At 37.2% G+C, this 25,972-nt stretch overlaps 1 protein-coding gene across 1 annotated transcript in view; it reads right to left on the bottom strand.

Annotated features, from left to right (window-relative positions):
* Positions 1-3,480: 3,480 nt before the first annotated feature.
* Positions 3,481-25,972, bottom strand: part of LOC122812834 (C-type lectin BfL-2-like) — a 63,431-nt gene continuing 40,939 nt past the window's right edge. Inside the window, exon 7 of the mRNA XM_044084882.1 lies at positions 3,481-3,797. Coding sequence (XP_043940817.1) covers positions 3,785-3,797 — 13 coding nt within the window. The 3' untranslated portion in view covers positions 3,481-3,784. The remainder of the gene's footprint in view (positions 3,798-25,972) is intronic.

Genomic DNA, 25,972 nt, shown 5'->3' with positions numbered 1-25,972 from the left:
CTGTTATTTACTGTACCATTCCATGCACAAAGCAATCATTGGAGAATCTGCATCATAGTAAAAATCACGAAACTCCAACTAAGACAGCATGAATTTTATTGTAAAAAAATAATAAAAGATTAAAATGGTAAGCAATTTCATGGTGTTTCACCACTTGTTCAGAACTCAATCTGCATCATGCTCTTTATTGAGCAATGGTATGCACAAAGAATCATTGCGAGAAACAGGAAGATAATTAATGAGCATGTCCTCATTGTATTTGTGTGAGTTTACTTCTGGTGCTCTAGCTTTCTCCCACAATCAAAAGACATGCATTAGGTGGCTTGGACATTCTAAATTGGCCATAGGTGCAAGTGTCGGTGTGCGTTCGTGTGAGTGGTATGGAAGAAGAAGAACTGCAGCACAGCTAGCCACCCAGTGGTGTGAACCTTGGCTCTAGATAATTGTCAATGTTAAAGTGAAACCCTGGCCCCATGTGGAAAATGGGAAAAAGAGGTTGTGGATGGATGGACATACACAATGCATGAGTAAGAAAAACAGGATGTCTCCATCATTCTAATTAATGAACTGTGGCATGCACAAAGCAGTAGTAAGGGAAACAGGATGTCTCCATCATTCTAATTAATGAACTGTGGCATGCACAAAGCAGTAGTAAGGAAAACAGGATGTCTCCATCATTCTAATTAATGAACTGTGGCATGCACAATGCAGTAGTAAGGGAAACAGGATGTCTCCATCATTCTAATTAATGAACTGTGGCATGCAGAAAGCAATAGTAAGGGAAACAGGATGTCTCCATCATTCTAATTAATGAACTGTGGCATGCACAAAGCAGTAGTGAGGGAAACAGGATGTCTCCATCATTCTAATTAACGAACTGTGGCATGCACAAAGCAGTAATAAAGGAAACAGGATGTATCCATCATTCTAATTAATGAACTGTGGCATGCACAAAGCAGTAGTAAGGGAAACAATATCTCCATCATTCTAATTAATGAACTGTGGCATGCACAAAGCAATAGTAAGGGAAACAGGATGTCTCCATCATTCTAATTAATGAACCATGGCATGCACAAAGCAGTAGTAAGAGAAACAGGATGTCTCCATCATTCTAATTAACAAACTGTGGCATGCACAAAGCAGTAATAAGGGAAACAGGATGTCTCCATCATTCTAATTAATGAACTGTGGCATGCACAAAGCAGTAATAAGGGAAACAGGATGTCTCCATCATTCTAATTAATGAACTGTGGCATGCACGAAGCAGTAGTAAGGGAAACAGGATGTCGCCGTCATTCTAATTAATGAACTGTGGTATGCACAAAGCAGTAGTAAGGGAAACAGGATGTCTCCATCATTCTTATTAATGAACTGTGGCATACACAAAGCAAAAGTAAGGGAAACAGGATGTCTCCATCATTCTAATTAATGAACTGTGGCATGCACAAAGCAGTAGTAAGGGAAACAGGATGTCTCCATCATTCTAATTAATGAACTGTGGCATGCACAAAGCAGTAATAAGGGAAACAGGATGTCTCCATCATTGTAATTAATGAACTGTGGCATGCGCAAAGCAGTAGTAAGGGAAACAGGATGTCTCCATCATTCTAATTAATGAACTGTGGCATGCACAAAGCAGTAATAAGGGAAACAGGATGTCTCCATCATTCTAATTAAGGAACTGTGGCATGCACAAAGCAGTAATAAGGGAAACAGGATGTCTCCATCATTCTAATTAATGAACTGTGGCATGTGCAAAGCAGTAGTAAGGGAAACAGGATGTCTCCATCATTCTAATTAATGAACTGTGGCATGCACAAAGCAGTAGTAAGGGAAACAGGATGTCTCCAGCATGTCATTTAATGTCTTCATGAAAACAACACCAGTAAATGAAATGGTATGTCTGGATCATGCCATTTACTGAACCATTATATGCATGAAGCATCAGTTGATGAAAGGATTACCTACATCATGTCCATTATTGATCTACAGCCTGGACAAAGAAACACTGGACTTCTCAATTGCAGTAGTACTCAAACAGTGACAGGCACAAAACATGCCTACGGAAAACAGGATGCCTGTTGAATGAACTATGGCATGTAGAAAACACCAGTAAATGAAACAGGATGTCTCTAGAATGTTATTAAATGGCTGTATAAGGGAAATGTGCCTTCATCATGGCAGTTGCTGAATTATAGAGCACACCAAGCACTTATGGAAACAGAATACCTTTGTGATAGTATCTACACAGAACAGTAAAAAACAGAGAACTACCAGATAATTAACTCACGCATTTCAGTCCACTAGAACTTCATGAATTTGAATATTCTTGTTTTTCTACAATGAATCACACCAAACCACCTAGAGGAAATATACTTGATATACTGAGCAGCGATTGTCATGCTATGAAGTATAAGTTAAGCCTGGAATATATCCAACTTAAGCATGGCATTCTGAGCACAAACAAGTAAAATTGTGGTGGGTAGTACTTAGTGTCAGAAGATAGTGCATGTCTTACCATTTTTACTGGCAACAAACACCAAGTTGTATAGAAGAGAGTTAGAGAATAAACCATCTCATTTACTTTAGCAAAGAATGCCCAGTACACTAATTAGGTAAAGGTGATGCTCAGCACATTACCTAGGAACTCTGAATATACGTACGGTACCAGTCCACAAATATCTTCATTTTTTACCTGTTCGTTATTTAATGAAACAGTAGATAGTACATTTCATTACATCTTTCTGTAATGTAGAATATGTGTTAATTTGCATACACTTGAAAAGTAACTTCAGTCAATGTCTTATTAACAATAAATACAACATAGAACAGTATTTGTACAGCAACTCAATCCAATTTGGTTTATTAAAACATGAAACATAAAGCAATATTTGTACAATGTAGCCCAAATTACAAAGTTGTATAAAGAGCAAATTCAGTATATAATGAAAATTTTACAAAAGCACAACACAGTCTGAACAGATACCTACAGATACCTACAGGACAACAGGAAGACAACATGAGCAGAAATAATAATAAGCATGTTTCTTTAATGATTCATCACAAACCGTATCTTGAAATTACATTTACTGGCACTATAAAGTCAATTTCTTTTACTGACTCATATGTTTTTGAATTATAAAAAAAGAATCTGTAATACAGGGTATTTTTGGGGGTTGCCAGATCACAATACCCTTTTATTAACATGACGTCTTATGAAATGCATATGAAATTAAACTTGGCAAGAGAAGCTTGTTGCCTCAGGGTCTATATTATATGAATGAAAGTTCATATAATCAATCGCTCTAATGAGCGAAAATCCCGGAAATCAAAAACTATATTGGGGGGACTGCACCCCACACACACCCCACTAAAAATATATTCCAATTCTGAGATCGCACTACAGTGAGTAAAGGGCAAATACTCCAATCTTCACTGTACTGCGATCACAAAGAACGCATCTCAATTTCCATGATTTTCGCTCATTAGAGCAATCGATTATATGAACTTTTGTTCATATAATATAGACCTTTTGCTCCACGTATCTGATTAAAAAAGTCTGTTGAAATGACAGTGCCACTAGATGTTATTTCAGTAGGCCATTGTCAGGAATATGAATGACACTCAATAAACACTTTTAATAGCAAAATGTAACAAGATTACAACTAAAAGGTATACATAATATAAAAAGAAATTATATAATTCCTTGGACAGAAGACTAATATATCATGTGTGATATTCCTAGGAGACTTGTCAAACATGGCCATCAGTCGGGCTTCTTTGTTTACTTAAGGCAACTAAAATGAGGAGAAAAATGTAACACATTATTAAGACTGATATGGAAATGTCCCTTAACTTCTACCAACTATACTAAATGTACTCTAACTCCAAAGAGCAATTCACATTTTGAATAATACTTTAAGTGGTTTACATTCACTTTTGTACAATGCTGAAAATGTACTAAGTCAATGAGAAAATTCTTTGGGTTATAACTTAAATTACCACCTAAGCAGATAATATTTGAATCATCTGAAAGGAATGCAGTTATCATTTTCACATTTATTTATTTATATTTGTATATTGGGGTAGTGCATTGATCAATGGTGATCAAATTCTTGCGCAGCCTTGGTGAAATACAAAACATTTCATAAACAAAAAATACAAACATTTAAATAATAAAAGCGTAGTTCAAACAAGTTCCATAGAAAAACTGTATATATATATATATATATATATATATATATATATATATATATAGACATTAGTTTCAAAAGTGGGTCAACTTCAGTAAATCTGAGAGATGAAAGCAGACTTGGTAAGGACACAGGGATAGTATGCTAGGTGAGTTGTCCTGTGTTGAAGCAGGAGCATTTGGCTTGGATGACAAACTGCTTTTTAAGCTACATTCTGAATTTGAAGGAAGACTTGATTTCCATAATGTCAATGGGAACAGCTTGCCTGAGAGTAGGTCCTGAGAGGGCAATGCATGTGCAGTGCTGCGGAGTTTGGCTGTAGGGATAATGGCAGCTGGTGGCTTGTGAGTAGTGTCTCAGGTTGTATGTGGATTTTTTTTCATGAAATTTAGCTGCAAGTGGAGTAAATGTCTGGAGCTGAAGTAGTTTGCAGAGATGGTATCCTAACAGTAAGTTAGTAATAATTGGTTAGTATATTAGTACAATGAAAGGGATATGGAATTCTAAAAGACACACCTACACTTTTCTGCAGCATCGGTGTGTGCATGGCTTTTGTGTAATTTTACTAGTTTCTCAAAATGTATATTTTGTTAATTTATATTTATATAAATATATATCTATCCACCTATCCATCAATCCACAACCTCTTTTTCCCATTTTTGTACATTGGGTTGGGTTGGCATGTCACCTTAGCAATTACAATCATTTAGAGTAACAATTATAATCATCTAGAGTCAATATTTCCACTGCTGACTGGTTAATATAATGAATGTATATATTATACACATTTACACACACACACACACACACACACACACACACACACACACACATATATATATATATATATATATATATATATATATATATATATATATTATCATTAAATTTATATTTTGCCCAAACATTCTACTTTTACTGAACACATATTTTGACTTACAAATCATTTGCAGTGAAGCCATAATATTAACTCATCAGCAAAAGTATATAATGTATAGCAGGCCTCCTATTTAATTGCTTTCTGTGATCTCACACACAAACCCCTTAAGTAAAAACTACAAGAAAGATCGGGTCTATATTATATTATATTATTGAAAAGACAGGTCAGCAAATGGCACTTACATAGCAAACACCATTCAGTGAACTGTTCATAGTGAAATTGTGGTACAATGAAGACTGGGAAATTTGCCCTTTCCCCACTGTAGTGCAATCTTGGAATTGGTATATATAATTAGCAGGTGGTGTGGGGGCACAGCCCTCCACAAGAGTGAATTCGCTGAATGGCATTTTCAGTGTAAGTTCCTTCGTTGACCTGTCTTTTCAATAATATAATATTGACCCGAAAGATCCACCCACCTGAAATCTGCACTGTGTAATACCTTAACCGTTTTGTAGTGGATGCCCATGATACATATACAAATGATCTCTTAAGGACATACAAGTGTTTCATCTACTTGGATTTTGAATGCCCTTGGCTTTTTGCTTTTTTAATTCTTTACTGGTGCATTTAGGCAAATGAAGCCATACCCCACTGCAGACATACCACGTTTTGCCTTTTTACTGAGATCCATAGGTAGATAGAGACAGATAGATAAATAGATAGATAGATGCATAGATAGCAAATAGCTGCATAACACATACATAACTGATTTTGCTTGCATATAACTTAACAGTTCAATTTAAACATGTTTCCATTGCATTTAGATAAAGAAATATTGCAGTCTATTGCAGTGACTAATTAACAATACACCAACAGTCTTGTTATGTCTATAGCAATGCTCTTTTATCAAAATTCAGTCCAAAAAGTATTATAGCGGCAATTCAAAATATGGAATAAATAATGCTCCTGCAAGTGAGATCTGAATAATATCATAGCTCAATACATGTCCTTATTCCAAAAACAGGCTCCATTAGTTGTTAGTTGTTTGCTTATGTACCTTATGAACAGGGGCAATTTGTAAGATACACAAGGCTTAGTTACAAACCCATGCCATCCTCTGCTCATAGGGGCCATATATTGGGTAGAATTGGGTTATACTAGCTAGGCTTGGTTTACTATTGAAATTCTGAATCCGCTTTGGTTGACCATTCAGAATGCCAACCCAAAATGCTGAATTCAGAATTTTGAAGCAGCAACCAAGACGAAAATGAATACATCGACATCAGTAGTTCAATGTATGTGGCATAGTAGGAGGTGACGTCACCTTCTGCTATGCACATGTACCTAATGATACACTCTACAGTGAATGGTATGTTAATTCTACTATTTTGCAGGAGGTCCCTGTGCCCTCCACACCCCCCTGCACTTTAAATATACCAACTCTGAGAAAGCACTACAGTGAGTAAGTGGGCTAATTCCCTGTTCCTCACTGAACTGCAATCTCCCTGCACAATATCAAACCCAAATACTCAAACTACACTACCCTTTCGCTGTAGTGTAGTCGATACATTTTGGTTCAATATTCTGCCGACTTGAAAACTGCCATTCGACCATATGCCAGCCGACCAATGCAGTTTATGCAGTTTCAAGGTTTTCAATGTAAATGGCTAGGCTTGTAAGGGCTCTTAGGCCATTAGCCTAGTAATCTGCTATAAACCTATTTAACTATCACCACAGCCAGAGCAGATGTGACACAGAGTATTTTCAAATATAAATCAAGACCAGTAGATCAAAATCACAAATTTCCTGTGTGGTTAGCAGTGTTTTATATATATATATATATATATATATATATATATATATATATATATATATGTGTGTGTGTGTGTGTGTGTGTGTGTATAGGATCATAGGAAGTTACTAGGCTAATGATCCTAGAGCCCTTACAAGCCTATCCAAGTTCTATCCTTATTTCCATGATCAGCACCTGTAGCCCCTGTCCAAGAGGATGCAGATGGAACCCCTGGGGCGAATTTATGGTTACCCATCCAAACATACATATTCAGTTTGAAAAGGGCCAATGATGTGCTCTGTTTGACATGGAGTAGGAGTCTGTCCCAAAGGTGTGGTAACTTCTGGGAGACAAATCTGTCCCACCATCAGGTTCTATTAATGTCACATACCAGGTTAAGTTCTGTACCATTTGACTTGCAGATATGCAGCATTTCCAATAAAGCAGGGTTGGAGATTGCCTTATATGCAAGGCAGAGATCACCTCTGACTAGTCTGTATGAAAAAGAATAAAGTGACAGTGATTTCAGATGATTCACATAGGATAGATGCTGAAGGCCTTGAATTTTCCTTGTGAAGATCCTTTGTGGTCTCTCCAATTGCTGCAGGTGCTTGGAAAGGTACATACCCAAAGGGGTGTTGTACTTAATTATTTTCTTGATGAGAGAGAAGTACAGGGAAGTTATAGCTTCTTTTTTTCTGAAGGAGGCAATGCCCTTACGTATGAGATGAGGAATATAGAATGCTGTCAACCTGTGTGGCCAGGTCTCTCACCAATGAGTGCATACTTAGGGTTTTGCTATTGATGTGGTAGTTAGCAAGAACATTGCTCATACTGAAAGAGATGATAATACATTTTTGCATTGGGTTTAAGACCATGACTTTGGCACCAATCATCTGATTGTGTAAGACTCTATTGTAGGATGTTGACATAATTTGGAGAGTCTATGACCGCTTCTAGTTTTCAGTCATCAGTAAACTTGGTCAGCCACAGACCTTTAGTTTTTGCTTGTACTTCAGAGAAATAGATTCCAAACAGTAGAAGTGCCAGAATTGAATCCTGTGGAACACCACTGGTTACAGGTTTGCTGTTGGAGATGGATTCCCCTATTTTGACTATATGCATTCTATCAGTGAGCTAATTAGTGACCCATCTAATGATATAAGGGTTGATACCTATCTGGGTGAGTTTGTCAATGATGCCTGAGTGGGAGATAATCTCAAAATCCTTGGCTAAGTCTAGGTACACTGTAAGCACATATTTCCCCTCATCCAGGGCCTTGTCTCAAAGAAGTCCACCAGATTTAACAGGCATGATCTCCCTTTGACAAATCCAACCCAAATAGGGTCAAGTGTTTGGAGATTACTTATATATTTGTTGATAAGGTCCATGATGATTCACTCCATTGCCATCCAGATAAGGCTAGTCAGGCTAACAGGTCTATAGTTCCCAGGGTCAGTGGAAGCACCACTTTTGTGCAAGGGAATAACTGTGGCCATTTTCCATTCTGCTGGGATGAAGCCAATGCTTAGACTACGATTGAAAATACTCCCCAATGTTGTTGCTAATTCTTGTTGCAGCCCATACAGGCCACAGACTGGGATGTTATCAAGTCCCATAGATGCTTTGTTCTTGGCCTTAGAGAGGGCATTTTTGACTGGCTTTAGAGAGACCATTTATGACCAGCTCTTTAGAGATACAAGGTAGGGGATAGGTGGTAGGGATGTCATTGGGTGCATGTACTGGGGACAGGGGAATAACATTTTTAAGGAACCTGTTGGCCAACAGGTTAGTTATGTCCACAGGCTTAGTATATGTAGTATCATTAACTACCAGTTTGGCACAAATCTGGGCCTTTCCTTTAAGGTTACACACATGACTAAAGAACACCTTATGGTTCTCCTTAGTTGAGGAAGCTAATATGGATTTGTAGTTTGCTTTGGAGGACTTTACAAGAAGTCTTATTTGCTTGTTTAAATTGAGGAGGGAGTGTTTCCAGTTTAGGGCTCTTTCCCTCTTACTCTTAGACAGCAATTTTTTCCTCTTATTGTAAAGCCTGTTAATGGTCAGTTGTCCATCAGGTAGGTTTGCTCTTCCTTGAGAGCTTGTTTTGGTCCTATCAGATACAGCTGAGTCAATGCAGTTATACAGGTGTTTGTATAAAGCACTGGTGCAGAACTCTGCATAGCTGCCAGTTCCGTCAGATGGGGGGTGTTGTAAAGCTATTTATACCATCCTGCAATAGGTAATAATCTTCTTTGGAGAAGTTTTTTACTTTAGTTGCTGCTTGGGTGGGGTCAGGTGTGATAGTTACTTTGAATGAGACTGATTTGTGGTCAGATCTAACCAGGGAAGACCTCATAGTGGGGGTGCTTCAGTGGAACCCCATATTGTTAAGCACCAGATCCAGGATATTGGCACCCCTTGTGGGGGTGTCAACCAGCTAGTCCAGGACATTGGAGTTAACAAAGTAGAGGAACCTTTGGGCAAGTGAGTTTGAGTATGAGTAATTTACCCACTCAATGTGGGTAATTAAAGTCTGCCAAAACCGTGGTTTTCAGATATATCATGATAGACTCAAGTAGATCCAAATAGGCAGTGTGGGTGTCCTGATTTGTGGCGAGGATCCTGTAGCTGGCAATGACTTGAATAGCTGTTCTACTAACAGTTAATTGCACTTGAAGTATCTCCAGGGAATCATACTTTTTAACCAATTTGGAGGTGTATTTATCTTTAATGAATATTGATACACCACTTCCTTTAGTTTTCATGCTTTGAGATTGTGGTCTGAACGTGTGGAAGGAGGTGTAACCCATTATGGCTGGGGTTAGTCTACAGCCCTGAATCAGGTCTCCATGACTGCAGAAATGTCTGTGTCTTCCAAAGTGAGGACTGCTTCCAGTGAGTGCAGTTTTATGTTAAAATTCCTAGCATTTAGCAACATAACCTTGAGGTTGTTTTTAGATGGAGTTTTTACATTGGGAATTTTGTCCTTGAGACACTGCCTAAAAAGGCACTATGGGGGTGGCAAGAGTCTTAGCCAGTAGCTGAAATCCCAGGGGTGACAGATGAAGACCATCTCTGGCAATGCATCGAGGTCTGTCAATCATGCCATCCCAGACTGACAGATACTGAATCCCCTTACAATGATACCAGAAACTAATCCAATTATTGAAGTCAATCATTTTCTGTTTATATTGAGGCATCATCCTAGATGAAGGCAAAATGTTGCTTAAGACTAGAGACATGCTGTTCCTGCCAGATATATATATATATATATATATATATATATATATATATATATGGGTCTGGGTTACAACATCGACAGATGAGAAGACCAGAAGATCGACGGATGAAAACACCGGAGAACACCGAGATGGGGAAAGGATGTGTATGGTAGTGATGACAGGCGTAGGGTGCAGTAAGGTAAGTGTCGTCGATGTTGACGTCTGTAGGGGTAGGGGTGGGTTAAGTGAGTTAGGGTGGGTGCGGGTTAGGTAAGAGTGCAGTAGTGAATGTTTTGGGTTAGGGGTTAGGTTATTAGGGTTGTGGATAGTTGTGTATGTAAGGTTTAGTGTTTGTTTGTTAGGATTTAGGTATGCTTGTGTTGTGTGTGTGGTTTTTGGTCAGGGAATTTGTTTTGTTTATTGGTTGTTGTGATGATGTGTTGAGTGATGATGTGGTGTCGGTGATGTCGTTATGTGCTGTCGGTGTTATAACCTAGAACTATATATATATATATATATATATATATATATATATATATATATATCACAAATTTGACTAAGATCATCTATGTGATACTGTTTTATCCTTTATCTCTACACATATCAGATGTGACAGGAAATGTATATCCTGGCCCAATTAGTAAGCAAGACTGTACATATAATTGAACTACAATGGTTAGTTATTGCAAGCTTCCTTATTTAAATGAGCAGTACAAGGCTGCCATTGTCAACATAAATGTCTGTTTAAATGCATCTACTTCACAAGGTCTAAATACAAAATAACTGAAATGAATTTGCTGAGATGAAAACAGTGATACTTTAATTTACTGAACAGTAAATTTTTACCAGGATAAGTAAACACTTGCCCAACAGTTGCAAAAAAAAACATAGCGCAATGTATCAAAACCACCTAGGTGGGGGCCTTCGACCTCATACCCCCTCAGCCCCCCTAACTATATATACCAAACCAGGGATCACAATACAGTGGGGAAAAGGGCATATTACTGATGTTGGGCAAGTGTTTACTTTCCTGAGAAACACTTTACTTGTCAGTAAATTAAAAGTTTTGCTCTTTTTGTCCCTGCACATTCATCTTCGGTCATTTCGGATTTCGGTCTTGTGAATGGGATCCACTTAAATAACACTCTCCATCAACCTCATTACATTGTTACACAACAACAGGTTAACAGAGTAGCTGCAACATTTAAATGTCTTATCACTAGTCTAGTAAATGTTTAACTAGCAGACTTGAGACTTCATGCTATGGTGGGAACAAAGCAAAGCAAAGCATTGTATAAACATTATTGTTTGCATGATTCTAACATAGTGGATGTTCCTGCTCTGAAGTAATTATTCACAAATACAGAAATAAATTCAGATTAAAATACATGGCTAATTAACTAGAATTCCTCTGTGTCAAGGAACAGTTTGATATGCATACTAGCAACATACCTCAGATTTATGTGTACCATTCCTGCAAGCCTTATCATATTGCTGATCATATTTCCCTGAGAATTTTCTCTAAGATGTTTATTATATCAACAGTATTAAGCAGTGGACAGAAATATGGTTTCATAAGCAGCCATGTTGAACTTTGGCCATGTTGTTTAATTCAATAGTGTAGCTAGGTGGGGCAAAGGGGTTGAATTAGCTCTGAGCAAAAGGTGCTAGAGAGCACAACTGGCATATGTCAATCACTCTACAGTGCAGTACTTTCTTTGTTTTATATAAAAGTATTTTTAAATGCCAGTACAGAAATTAATTATTTTGCTATTTGACTGTCAAGACTAAAGCTCTTGTGTGCAGCATAACTTGCAGTTTTAGTAGTTGAAGCAGTGTGCTATGTTTTTTAAAAGTAGAAGACATTTTTAGAGATGAATATCTGAGTGGGGTGCATAACCAGAAATGATGCTTCTTAGTTGAGAAGTGCCAGGCTATGTTTTTTTTTTTTTGCTCTTCTGCATAGAGTTGAGAGGCACCAGATCAGGGATCAACATTAGGCCCTAGATGAGCCAACAACAGAGTTAGCTTAACTGATTAATATTTGCAGATTTAGTATAAAAACAAAAGTCTACACCTAGCAGAGACCATCTGCTTCACAAGCTGACTACATGCCTAGATACCAATGTGCATTTTTCCTGTGTACCTTGTAAAATAAGTTGCCTGCTTCCAGGGTATTAACAGATTTACATATAATCAGGCTGTAAATCAGTTCACAATGTCACATTTCTTTAAGACAAAGAGAACACATTACATACTTTCAGACAAGTCTCATCCATTTTCATATCTTACAGCTCAGCTCATATGTACATTTCTCCCAGTACTTTTATCCTAACAAACTATAGAGGATTTTGAGAAAATATCAAAGAGACGTTGTATATCCCATAAACACAGGTTCCTCATATACATATGCATTACGTATACATATACATATACACATACGTATATACAGAAAGAGGATAAAACAATCAGGCCTATATTCATAGACATTGTGCAAACATGTTATGGGTATTCATGCTGACTGTGAAGTAGCAAGGCTACTATTCATAGAGGCCATTTATGTTAATGTGTGTTGGACGAGAAAAAAGCTTAAATCGATTAACTCATAATGAAATGTAAATAAGAAATTATGATAAATGACATATGCTAATAAAGTTCTTTTGCCCACTTAGGATTCATAGTCAAATTTCCATGCCATCGTACATTCGTTATAAAAAGTGGAGTTATGTCTGTCTATTCTATCAGCTTTGCAATCCACATACAGTAGATGCTTACTGACATATAAAATGATTTTAATGCTCCTTTCGCTGGCTTGATCACTTCTTCTGTATCATTTCTGCACAATTCCACAGTCATTTACACAAACAAAAAAAAAATCATCAGTCAGACAATACAGCACTGGAACTCTGTCTGCCATCCTCAGAAAAAATTATGTGACACACCCTCATAATGGTATACACATGCAGATTCCAGCTAAGTAAAGTTGTGCTGAAGAAATGTTAGCACTAATATGAATACATCCACAATAGTACAGAAAGCAGTTTGTTAACAAATCCACCCTTTCTTAGCCAGTACCACTTTCTTGTAATCATAATACTGTCAGTTATCTTTCATCAGTGATACAGGAATTTCCCAGTAAAGACACATGTTGAGCCAACAAAACATTCCTCACACGTCAGTACTTCGGAATAAAATCACTGCATTTCTACCAAGTATGCATAATCACTAAAAGGCAGCAAAGTAAATGATTTTTTACTGACGAATAATTATTTTCCCTAATGCTCAAATGATTTCCTAGTTACAAATGACAGCTTACAGTATTCATCAACACCATTGTAATATGCTCATCATATGAATAAAATAAGTGAACTCAATAACGATACATGATTTTTAAATTAATTTTTTAAAATTATTTCCAGTATTTTGTCTTATGTGGTTTTCTAACTAACTTGCTGTCTGACTTGATTTATCCCAAATGTTAAACTTCTTCATGTAAGTTCAAGGTCCTTTCCATGTTTTGTATGCAAATACAGCCCTCTTGCATTTATCAATATGAAGCTCAGTAATGCACCAGTGTGCATAAAAAGCTTTATACATATAACAAAAATAAAACACTAAATCATATAAATGTTAATATTAGTATACATATATATATATATATATATATATATATATATATATAGATATATATATATATATATATGTTTAGAATGAGTATTTTAAAATGTGTTAGTAATAGTGTTATTGCTTTAAATATAACTATGTGCTTAATTAGAGATGCTTGTGCATTGGCTGTAATTAGTTTAAAACAGAGACAGTTAGATGAATGTATTGTCTGATGAAGTAGCTTTGATGCTGTGAAAGCACTAACCTGGTTTTTATCTTCTTTGCAATAAATTTTATGATCAATTTGGCTGTGGTCTGGTACCTTCTTCTTTTTTGGATATTTTATATATATATATATATATATATATATATATATATATATATATATACACACACACACACACACACACACACACACACACACACACACACACACACACACACACACACACACTCACACACACACACACACACACACACACACACACACACACACACACACACACATACTAACAGCCTCATCTTTTAAATATTCTCTAAAAACATCATCTTTTTAAAGTTTTTAGTCTAAGTATACACCCTAGGGAACAATTTTCACTCAACTCAGGAAATGAGAACGCATTAAGTTTGAGTTGCCAAAGTAACTCTCTCAATTCTAAATTCAAAGACCAAGGGCCTTCTCTAACATCTTTAGGAACTTGGTCAATCTCCCTATAATTAAAATAGTGACTTGGATTCTCAGCCATGTGTTTTGCCAAGGCGTTATTTAAGTTCATCTTATTAATATTATACTGATATTAATAAATACGCTGTTTCATATACTCTCTGTCTTACCCAGATAGAATGAGGTACACACCTGACATTGAGCCAGGTATATGACTCCTGTGGAACTAAAGTTAAAGCTGCCATTAATAAAATAATGCACACCCTGAATTTCAAAGGAGTCCCCGATACTAATAAATTTACAGTGGAAGCAAAGGCCACATTACTTCCATACCATACTTGGGCAAAGTTGTAGGTAAAGGGTTCTCAAGTAAGTTCTTAATAGTACGCCTCTCTTATAAATTATTCTAGGTTTTAGACCCTCTTTAGTCCTTTTGTAATAATAACCCAGTTTTTTAATATTATATTTCTTATTTCAAAACTGTCAGAAGAAAAGGGCACGGTAAAACAAATGATAAAGTTAGTAGAACAACTGTGAGATTTGACATATTCTGCTTTCAGCAGTGAACAAGTTAAACATGGCTTTCAGTGGATTTGTCTAAAAATGTAAAATAAATACCCTGCTTTTTAATGTAGTATAACAATGCACATAGTTTAAACTCTTGGTAAAAGGCATATCGCTTGGCATTCATTGTTATTAGAAATCAGAAGTAAAATATTTTATCTTTATAAACTATGCAGTTTGTGAAATTTATGATCTACAAGCAGGTCAAGACAAACTCTTGTATGCAGCTGTGTTTCATCAACAGGGCATGCAAGATAAGAGCAAGGCTGAGGAGTTATTCTTTAGGAACAGAATGTGTGAGATATGGGAAACAAACTGTCAGCAGGCCAGCTTCAAGGGTAAGACTTATTATTCTGGAAAATTCTCTAAACTGCTGATGCAAGCTAGAAAAAGACTATAAAGTCTGGACTTCTTTTGTATGAGAGACATTGATTCTTACATTTGATGCTGTAAGCTGAAGTACGGTTTTGTTGTGTATCTTTCATTGTTATACTAGATGTTACTTTGTATGCAGTAAAAGGAATGCCATATCAGATTGAACCGGCTCAATTGTCTTCATTGAGTAATGGTACAGACTACCTTTCAGTGTAGTAACATAAATTTTACAGTGGCGAGACCAGGCCAGTTTGAACAAAACGGAGGTGTGTTCTATAGAGGTACCTCTCACAGTGTGACATTCCTGCACAGTTCTTCTCTTGAGTCGACTCTTCTTTTTTCCTACTACTTTGTCCATTGCCTGTTGGATGAAACCACTGCGGTGCAGTACAGGGCAGTACGGTAATTTTTCTTCATACAGTTGGTGAGATACAAAGAGGGGTCTCCACTGCCAATCCTGCCTTCACCAGCATCTAGTGACTGACAGCAGAAAATTCTTCCACAACTGATCTTCGTGTCAAGCCTGATCACCTTGTCCTGAACATTTGTTGTAAATATTTTCTTCTGTTTTTCTTTTAACAATGAATTAAATTCATAAAAATGCCAAGAAGTGCACTACATATTTTACAGTTAATGTATCTGAATCATATGTAGATGTGTGAAATTATTTAAATACATAGTATAATCAGCATGTTAGCACCTGTAAGTCTTTACTACATTGGGCAGAAGTGTCACAGAATGTACAGAAATGTTTTATTTAAATGTTGCTTTTTGCATGCCTTGTCAAAAACATATTGTACATATTGTACAAAACCTGTAAGAAAACCAGGGTAAAGTAATGCTTGAAGCACAGACAATGGTTCCTGTTTCTATAGGTTAAAGTTTGTAGTTTACAGTCTGGGTTTATCTTGACCTAATGGGTCACTTTCAGATTTACTTTGATAAATGCAATGCGTCTGGTAAAATGCATGCTGATACTGCTAAATGTACAAAAGAATTTTCTCAGTTTTTGAAAGTCTCACATCCTAAAATTAAGACATAAACTGTTATTGAACAAGGCAGTAAAGCTATTTGTATAATGAAAGGGTTAACTGTCCATTTGCAATAAACATATGACATAATTGTTGCAAGGGAGGAGACCAACACATTACAAGTTCAATTACAGACACAAGAATCTGAGCCTGCTAAAAGCAGCACGTTTAAAGGACCACTACGGGCAAACAATGAAAAAACATATATTTTTATCTTGCCATGATTTACTGCACTTCCTAAAGCTGTCTGCAGCAAAATAAGTGCTCATTCCTAATTTTATTTTTTTTTACTCTTGTCTGTCCTCATGGGGGCAGACATTGTGATTCCTTTGGAAAGCTAAATCTGTCTCAATGCACAGGCTGTGAGAACAAATAGCCCTACCATTTGTTGTCAGACTAGACTTCCATTCACTTAGAATGGACCACCTGAAAAAAATGCCAAGTTTGAGAGTCTGCAGCTCATGTATCATTGACTGGTACATGCTGAGTTTTACAAATGTTGTTCCTATTGATGTACTACACATTCTCTGAAATAAACTTGCAAAAGTGTCAACAAATTACTGAGATAAAAAAGACTTTTTACAAGGAGCAGTTTTGCAAGTTTCAATTCCTGGCCAAGTTACTCCTCCCATCTCCCCTCCTTCAGTGGGCTACAGTCTCACATTTCCAGCTTGGGTAGATTCAACTATTTTGTCAGCTTTGCATGACAATAGACATAAAAAAAAAATCACAGCCTGGTGTGCCACTAAAACTGTTCCCTTATATGTCTCTTCACTTCTGAATAGCATTTCCCCAGGAATTAAAAAAAAAAAAAAAAAAGCACACACATCAGTCCAGAGTTTGGGCCAATCTATCCATTTCTTATTGTGCACTGTAAAATATTCAGTTTATAATGCATTCTGGCTGCTGACATGGTTATCTTTACATAGTTCTCTTATAGCATAACCTGAACTTATGGTATTCAATGCCAAGCTTTACAATAGTTCTCAGTTTCTTAACAATGACCTCCCAAGCCTCTGATGTGACCTAGTACTTTGTCACTATACTGTAAATACATAGATTAATGCAAATATGTGTGCACATATGACACGTACAATAATACACACATACCATCATTAAAACAAGATAAATGCAATATAAATCATATCAATATAGTTATGATTTCTAGTTTATGACCCTGTTTGTCTATGGAAACTTCTTTTTGAATTTATGTTCAAGCAGTTGTATATTTGTTGTATATTATCTTGTTTAATTGTTTCTCAATAGTCTAACCACTGTGTATGCTGCATCAATTGTAAAACTCTGATTTTACTCCTTTTATATTTTCTATGCTCTTTGTACAAAATAGCTATGTTTGTATAATTTATTTTTATTATTTTTTTATAATTGTTTACTATGTATCTGGAGCTTTTCTCCCCCAGCCTCCGCTGAAAATGTTCATCTTGTGTCCAGTCGGACTAACCTGGTAAACAAATGGAAAATAAGTAAAAAATAAAATATACTAAGAAAATCAATCAATATACCAAGAAAAATCCAAAACTTAAGAAAAAAACACAGAAGGATGGAAAATGTTTCCTTGATGCTGTCATGAAAATCCCACTCACTTATTCAGATATTATGGGCAAACATATATATATATATATATATATATATATATATATATATATATATATATATATATATATATATATATATATATTATAACATATATAATATATTAGGCAAAACAATGTACCCAACACACTAGTCATAGGTGACGCTATAGTCATGCACACTGATGTCCCATTTACCAGGCTAAACAAGGAGAAGGTTACTGTCAGCTGCCTGTTGGGTGCCAGGATCTGCCACATAACCCATGCACTCAGGTCACTCCACAACCAAGTACAAATATGACTCTGTCATTGTCCATGTTGGTGTGAATGACCTGAGACATGCCTCTCTGGGCTACATGAAAAGAGACATGGAAGAGCTTTCCGATCTTGTAGCCCAGGGAGGTATGACTCTAGCCCTGAGTAGCATTCTGCCATCGCCCAGAATGATACCGCAGTACAAGGACAAAATGATTGACTTCAACAATTGGCTAAGCTTCTGGTGTCATTCTAAGGGAATCCAGTATCTGTCTGCCTAGGACGGCATGGTCGACAGACCATGATGCTTTGCCAGAGATGGCCTGCACCTGTCGCCCATGGGATTCCGGATACTGGCTAAGGCTCTTGCCATTTCTATAGTGCCTTTTTTAGACAAGTTTCAAATGTAACAGGAACAGGCAAGCAAAAACTGAGGTAATGCTACTCAATGCTAGAAGTCTAAATCTCAAAATGCACTCACTCAAGACACTCCTTAAAATGGAGAATATCGATACCTGTGCAGTGACTGAGACCTGGTTCAAGGCTCCAAAGAGCACCCCTGCACTACCAGGCTATAACTCATACCACACTATTTGGCCACGTAACCTGGACCGGAACAACAAAGGCGGAGGTGTGCCCATATTCATTAAGGATATCCACACCTCTAGGCTAGTTGCTCAGCATAATGCATCCGAGATTATCCAAGTGCAACTAACTCTGGGCAAAACTGCAATCCAAATTGTAGCTTGCTACAGATTCCCCATCATGTCCCACTCCTCTTTTCTTGATATACTGGAAAATATTAGGGTTCAAACACCCTAATAATGGGCGATTTCAACTACCCCACAATTAACTGGGAAAACTACTCATGTACCAACTCCTTCGCTCAATGCTTTCTGGAATTCATAAATTCCAGTGCCCTGGATCAACTTATCCACACCCCCACCAAGGGCAACAATATTCTAGACCTAGTCATTAACAACATGAATGACCAGTGTTTTACACCCGAAGTCAACTCCTTGTTGGTCAGATCAGACCATAAGCTAATCACCCTAGATATCCACATCCTGCCCCCACCCCACATTAAGGAAACCAAAGCAAAACATTTCTCCATAGCCAACTTCATGGTTCTTAAGACAGAAGTGGTGAACTTCATGACACCGATGCAGATGGACAATACAGTTACAACTGCCGAATCCTACACAAATGCACTCTATAAGCACTTACATGAGTGCATGGATCATGCTATCCCAAACAGAACCAAGAAGCTATCCTCCAAAAATGAAGCCAATCTGGTGGTCCCCTGCCATAAACATACTGTACAACAGAAGGAAGAAACTATTGCAAAATAGAGTAAAATCCAATGAGTGGTGGAGCTCCCTGGTCAGCCTCAGTAAGATGCTGAGATCCCTTATAAGAGCATCCAAAGCTAACTATGAAAATAAAATTGCCACTGATTCTAAGGACAACCACAAAGCATTCTATACCTATGTCAAGAATCTCAATGGCAACACCCAGCACAACTGCATGAAAATTACAGAACCAACTGACATTGCCAAAATTCTGGCAGATAGGTTCAGTGCTAACTTTACCAACCTCTCACACCCTAAAGGGCCCATATCTATACAGGAAGAATGCAGAGTCCCTGTAATCACAACTACACAGGTAAAAGCTGCACTCACAGCATCCATGGGATTGGACAACATCCCAGGCTATGAACTTCAGAACGAACTGGCTCCCCACCTAAGCACCATGTTCAATCATAGCCTCACATCAGGCTTTGTACCCACTGAATGGTGCACAGCAACAGTTATCCCACTACTGATCCCGGGAACTATTGTCCTATTAGCGTGATGAGCTTGGTCTGCAAGACCATGGAACATATAGGTTCATAAGTTCATAGGTAGGTACACTACCCAAGAAAATTATTTTCCTGTGCCACTGTCGAGCAGAGCCACAGAGGTGATCCCCGGCGTGAATTTCCTATTTCCCATCCAATCATCAAGATTTTTCTTGAAGAGTGCTAATGAAGAGCTTTGTTTGATATAGATAGGTAGTTTATTCCAGAGTATGGGAAGTCTCTGTGACAGGAATCTATCCATCCAGCATGTCCTGTTTATTGTGGTGACAAAGTTTAGGTCCCTAGAGCATGTAGCTCAGAGGAATTGGGATTTCTTTAAGTGGAGCATGTCCGAAAGCTCTGGGTTTGACACAGTGATCACCTCTGAGTAGGTGATATAGTTTTTGAGATGGTCTGTGTAGAGCATCTGTTTGAGGCCAGTAATCCTCTTTGAGAGGTATTTCTGTGGCCATTCCAGTTGTTGTAGATGTCTTGTGAGGTACATACCAAAATGGGTGTTGTATTCTGTAATGGGTCTAATGAGTGATGAGTAGAGGGGAACAATGACCTATTTTTTTCTGGATGAGAAACCTTTTGTGATGAGGACCATCCACCTGTATCCCAAGGTCTCTTATCGGGATGACAATGCACTTTTGGCATTGAGCTTGAGGCCACATCTGTCTCAGTGAGGCCCTTTTGTAGGATGTCCACATCATTAGAAGACCCTCTGTTTTAGCCCATAATTCACAGAAGAAGATACCAAACAGGGACAGAACCCTGTGGTACTCCAGTTGTCACTGGTCTTTTATACCTAGTTTTGTGAGTTTATCTTAGATAGGCTGTGTGAACCACCTTTCCCTTGTCTATGGCTTTGGTGACTGCTTCAAAGAAGTCTATCAGGTTTAGAAGACATGAATGTCTTTGTTTATAAGTTCCATGATGATATGTTACATGGCCTTGCAGACCAGGCTCATCAGGCTAAATTCAGCAGGCACAAAGCCTGAGGTGAGGCTATGACTGAAAAAAAATAAACAGCCTCTGCATGGCTCAAACCCAGGACCCTGCACACCATAGCCAAAGTGATTTACCACTAAGCCCTGTCAGATATCATCATGGAACTCATAAACAAAGACATTGGTAACCTCCAAACTCTGGACCCCACCCAGTTCAGGTTTGTGAAAGGCAGATCATGCATCCTGAACCTAATCGACTTCTCTGAGGCAGTCGATGAGGCTAAGGTGGTTCACACAGCATATCTTGACATCCCCCATTCTGGAATTATAGCTAAACTCACTAAACTAGGTATAAAACCCTACATCACAAGATGGGTTGCCAACCAACTCACTGACAGAACCCACACTGTAAAAGTTGCAGACTCCAAATCTGACATCAAACCAGTGACAAATAGAGTAACACAGGGTTCAGTCCTGGGACCGCTCCTGTTTGGTATCTACTTCTCTGAAGTACAGGCTAACACAGAAGGCCTCTGGCTAATGAAGTTCACAGATGACTGCAAACTAGGAGCCATAGTTGAGTCCCCAAATGATGTGGACATCCTACAGAAGGGCCTCACTGAGACAGATGCCTGGTGTTAGAGCCATGGCCTCAAGCTCGATGCCAAAAAGTGCATTGTCATCCCCTTTGGTAAAAACTCTGTACCCGTGAGCTACCACATAGGTGGTAGTCTACTTAACACTGAATGTGTGATGAGACATTAGGACCCAGGTGGACAGTAGTCTGTCTTTTGATAATCACATCGCCACAGCAAGCATACACTAATTGTGTCTGAAGAAAAAAAACAGCATTTAGCTAAAGTGATACAGGTCCTTCAAACACTGCAGGAGGCAGAGTTTAAGGTTCAAAGTAAAAAGGTACAATTCATATCATGACATGCTTTTTAGCCAAAAAGAATTACCCTTTCTGGAGTAAGGACCAAAGAAAAATACAGCTTTTTGTAATTTAAAGGCAGCATTGGCCAAGGCTATAAAACTAGTAGCTCCAAGTTTAACACATCCCTTTGTGTTACAGGCAGCAGCTGGACCCAACACACTCTCTGTTGTGATTTTACAGGAGTGGCCTCACAGCTCTGATGCTAAAATGAAAAAGACTTTACATTTTTCAGTAGAAAAATGACACGTAGAGAGGGAATATTACCCTTGCATTCAGTGACTTTTGGCCATTTACTGGGGTTTAAAACAAATTGAATACTTAATAGCTTTTTCCAAAGACATTATAGTACAGACACCTCATCATGCCATACAAGCAGTTAAGTAAACGAATTGATGATGTCAGTCAAGCAGTGTTTTGCAAATTGGTTGGCATTATTTAGTGTCAAGCAAGTTACAATAAAGGCAGGAGATAAGTATTACTTATCTAATTTCATGAAATATGAAGGAATTTTTTTTTCAAACAGTGCATACGTAGTTAATTCTCTGCGCTGCATATGTCTACATGGGCAAGGAAAGGGTTTGCTGATAATATGGGCAAATTGCTCAAGCATGCTTCTGTGTTTCAGACTATTTGAAATTTAGTTCATAGTCAGTCCCTTGTGGGCTACTACAGTATTTAAAGGTAAAAGCTCATCAGAAAGGTACAAATGAGATTTTTCAGTTAAATAACTATGCAGATCAGATGGCAAAAAAGGCAGCCAGGGAAAGAATGCAATTGTATCCTACAGAACACCTTTCTGGTGTACCAGATAAAACTACTGCAGTACATGCCATACATACATTTTCATCTCAGAATTTGCAACATGATTTGCTACAGATCCAAACTATGCTTGGACTAGAGGAAGAATTAGAGAAATGTACTCTTGTAGGAGACAGTCCAGGGCAATATTATGCAAAATATTTTAAAGACAGTTCTAGTCTTCCTTATAGTCCATATCAACAGGCACGACAGTTAGTGAAGTTTAATCAACAGGTAATGAGACATTTGGGCAAAAGTTATGGCCCATTGTAAAGAACAAGTACTGGCATCCACAGCTAAACAAAATATGTGATTTAGTGCATGCTGAATGCTTAATGTTTGCAGGTAAATGCTCAATTAAAAAAGCCAGTTATTAAAGGTAACTCCAGCAGATGGACCTTGGTATGCCATCCAAACTGACTTTGCAGGTACATTACCCCCAGCTAAAGGTAGGTACAAGTATATGTACTAATACCACAGTCATTACAGGCAGCATACATTAGGCATATGTTCTATCAATATTAATAGGTAAACCTACTCTGTTCATACAGACCGTTTGGTTAAAATCCCTTCTACCTGTAAAAAGGTAGACAGACAGTAACAAAAGGTTGTAACACATTTTAACATTACATTCCCAGACACAGGCAAATGCCAATACAAAAGAGCTTGGTATAATACTCTGCTAGGAGGCCTAGGCACATGCATTAGAGTTATTAATGCAGCTAATATTGAAATTCTAGCTAATTGTTTAAAACAGTGGGGGAAGATATCTCTCAGATTGTACATTTATAAGCATCTTGGAATCCAGAAATATGGAAGGCACACCTGCATAATATAAACTACCAGCAGCAATTTTTAGACAGGTATGATGCTATGAAGTTACATCAGTAGAAATCTGATGGTAACATGACAGTTTCTGTAAATTGGACAAAATGCACTATGAATCTTTGTATGTAGAAATTCAAAAAAATAATAATAATGTACAAACTGAACTGATGTTACAGAGTGAAAATGTTTGGCGGCAATTGTTTCATAAATGGGTACTTGATACAGATTGGATTAAACTATATACTGAAGTAACATAATGTACTCCGCAATACTGCATAGGACAGTTTTCACATTATAATGTTACTGATACCACTGTTATGTGTCAGTTTATGGTATTACCTATAATATTTCTAGCTCCAGAAGGATATGAGTATTGGTTGCCACGATTTGAAGGTAATCATATAGATGGGGAAAAAACATATAAAACTGAGTATTGTGCACAGACTCAAAATGGGTTAATTTGTGGACAGCATTCACCTCTCTATGAACCGTGCTTATTGCAGCACTCTGTTAATTTGTGTGAGTGGAACATAATGCCTTCTTCTTTTCAAATGTTTATAGAAGTAGCTCCCAAGTATATTTGTCTGGTTACAGATCAAGATGTAGGTCATAATTTACAATTACCTTTTGCAGGATGTTTATCACACGTTGATTCCTTAAATGGAATAATCAGAGCTATGTGTTTACTAAAACCATAGAAGTGGAGTTATGATTTAATACAGCTTTCTAATATATCTGTATCTTTGGATAATTTAGGGAAAATAATAAACAATACTAAGATTCTGAGAGAGTAAAAAGTAAAAAATAAAAAAGTAAAAAATGCACCAAGATAACACACAGCAAACGTTTAATCACAGCAAAGCAGCAAAGTACAAAGTGGTAAGCGCTTTCACAACCAAAGTTGCTTCATCAGACACCACAGTAAAAAATGCACAGGTTTAAATAGAGATTCTAAAATGCCAATTAATCAATAAAAATCACACAATGATTAAGTAGCAGTGAAAAACAATTAAGCCTCATCCTCAAACTAAAAAAGCATTGCTTAAAAACATTGTTTAAAAACATTGCACAAGAAGGAATCAAATACTATACATGAGAAAGCACTTAAAAAACTTATAAAATCATTATAAAACATGGGAAAATACTAGGCAGGAAAAAGTTAAATAGAATACTTGGAAACTAATAGTTAAATACATTAGACTAATTTTGAAAGAACTTAGCTAATCTTAATGCTTGAGATGTCTAGCCTTTAAAAAAGGGACCAAGGAAGTAGTAGCATTCAAACCAGGATACTTTTCAGCATTAAGTTTCAAAATCCACTTCTGTTCATGTCCCTCTGTGATATTCTCAATGTCACCACCTCTGGGATTTCTATGAATATGTTGTAGAACAAAGAACTTAAAGGAATGAGAATGGCCATTGGACATAACATGATTGGCTAGAGCATTTGATGGTTTATTATTACTAATATCTCTTAGGTGGTCTAGAATACGATCTTTAAGCATTCTATTTTACTTTTTACCTTTCATTTGGATTTATTTCTGCACCAACACAGTTTCTTTGGTTTTCTATTCTGAGAGAGTACTTAGATTGGCTGAAAAGACCAAAAAAGACACTACTCACAATTGGTGGGATATCTTTATGGGTTGCTCCACATCGGGAAAAAAAATCTGTTAAATTGGTTAATACATCCTGTAGTAGTAGTTTTAGGCATTATAGTCATATTAACTATCTGGAATTGCTATATAAGTTGTCATATGCAAAAAACATACAGAATCCAACAAATCATGATGGTTAACCTGGATAAATTGGAAAAGGTTTCAATGTATGCAGCTGAAGTTGAAAATGAACAGTCACGTTCCGCCTTTTAATTGAAAAGAGGGAATTGTGAGATTTGACATTCTCCTTTCAGCAGTGAACAAGTTAAAAAAGTCTTTCAGTGGATTTGTCTGAAAATGTAAAATAAATACTCTGCTTTTTAGTGTAGTACAAAAGTGCACATAGTTTAAACTCTTGGTAAAAGGCATATAGCTTGGCATTCATTGTTATTAGAAATCAGAAGTAAAATATTTTATCTTTATAAACTATGCAGTTTGTGAAATTTATTATCTACAAGCAGGTCAAGATGAACTCTTGTGTGCAGCTGTGTTTCATCAACAGGACGTGCAAGACAAGAGCAAGGCTGAAGAGTTATATAGAATGTGTGAGATATGGGAAACAAACTGTCAGCAGACCAGCTTCAAGGGAAAGACTTATTATTCTGGCAAATTCGCTAAACTGCTGATGCAAGCTAGAAAGAGACTATAAAGTTTGGACTTCTTTTGTATGGAGACATTGATTCTTACAGTTGAGGCTGTAAGCTGAAGTATGGTTTTGTTGTGTATCTTTCATTGTTATACTAGATGTTACTTTGTATGCAGTAAAGGAATGCCATATC

This window comes from Protopterus annectens, chromosome 10.part0 (assembly GCF_019279795.1).
Source record: "Protopterus annectens isolate FY-2018-M chromosome 10.part0, PAN1.0, whole genome shotgun sequence".
NCBI classification, from domain to species: domain Eukaryota; kingdom Metazoa; phylum Chordata; order Ceratodontiformes; family Protopteridae; genus Protopterus; species Protopterus annectens.
This window is presented reverse-complemented; position numbering and strand designations above follow the sequence as displayed.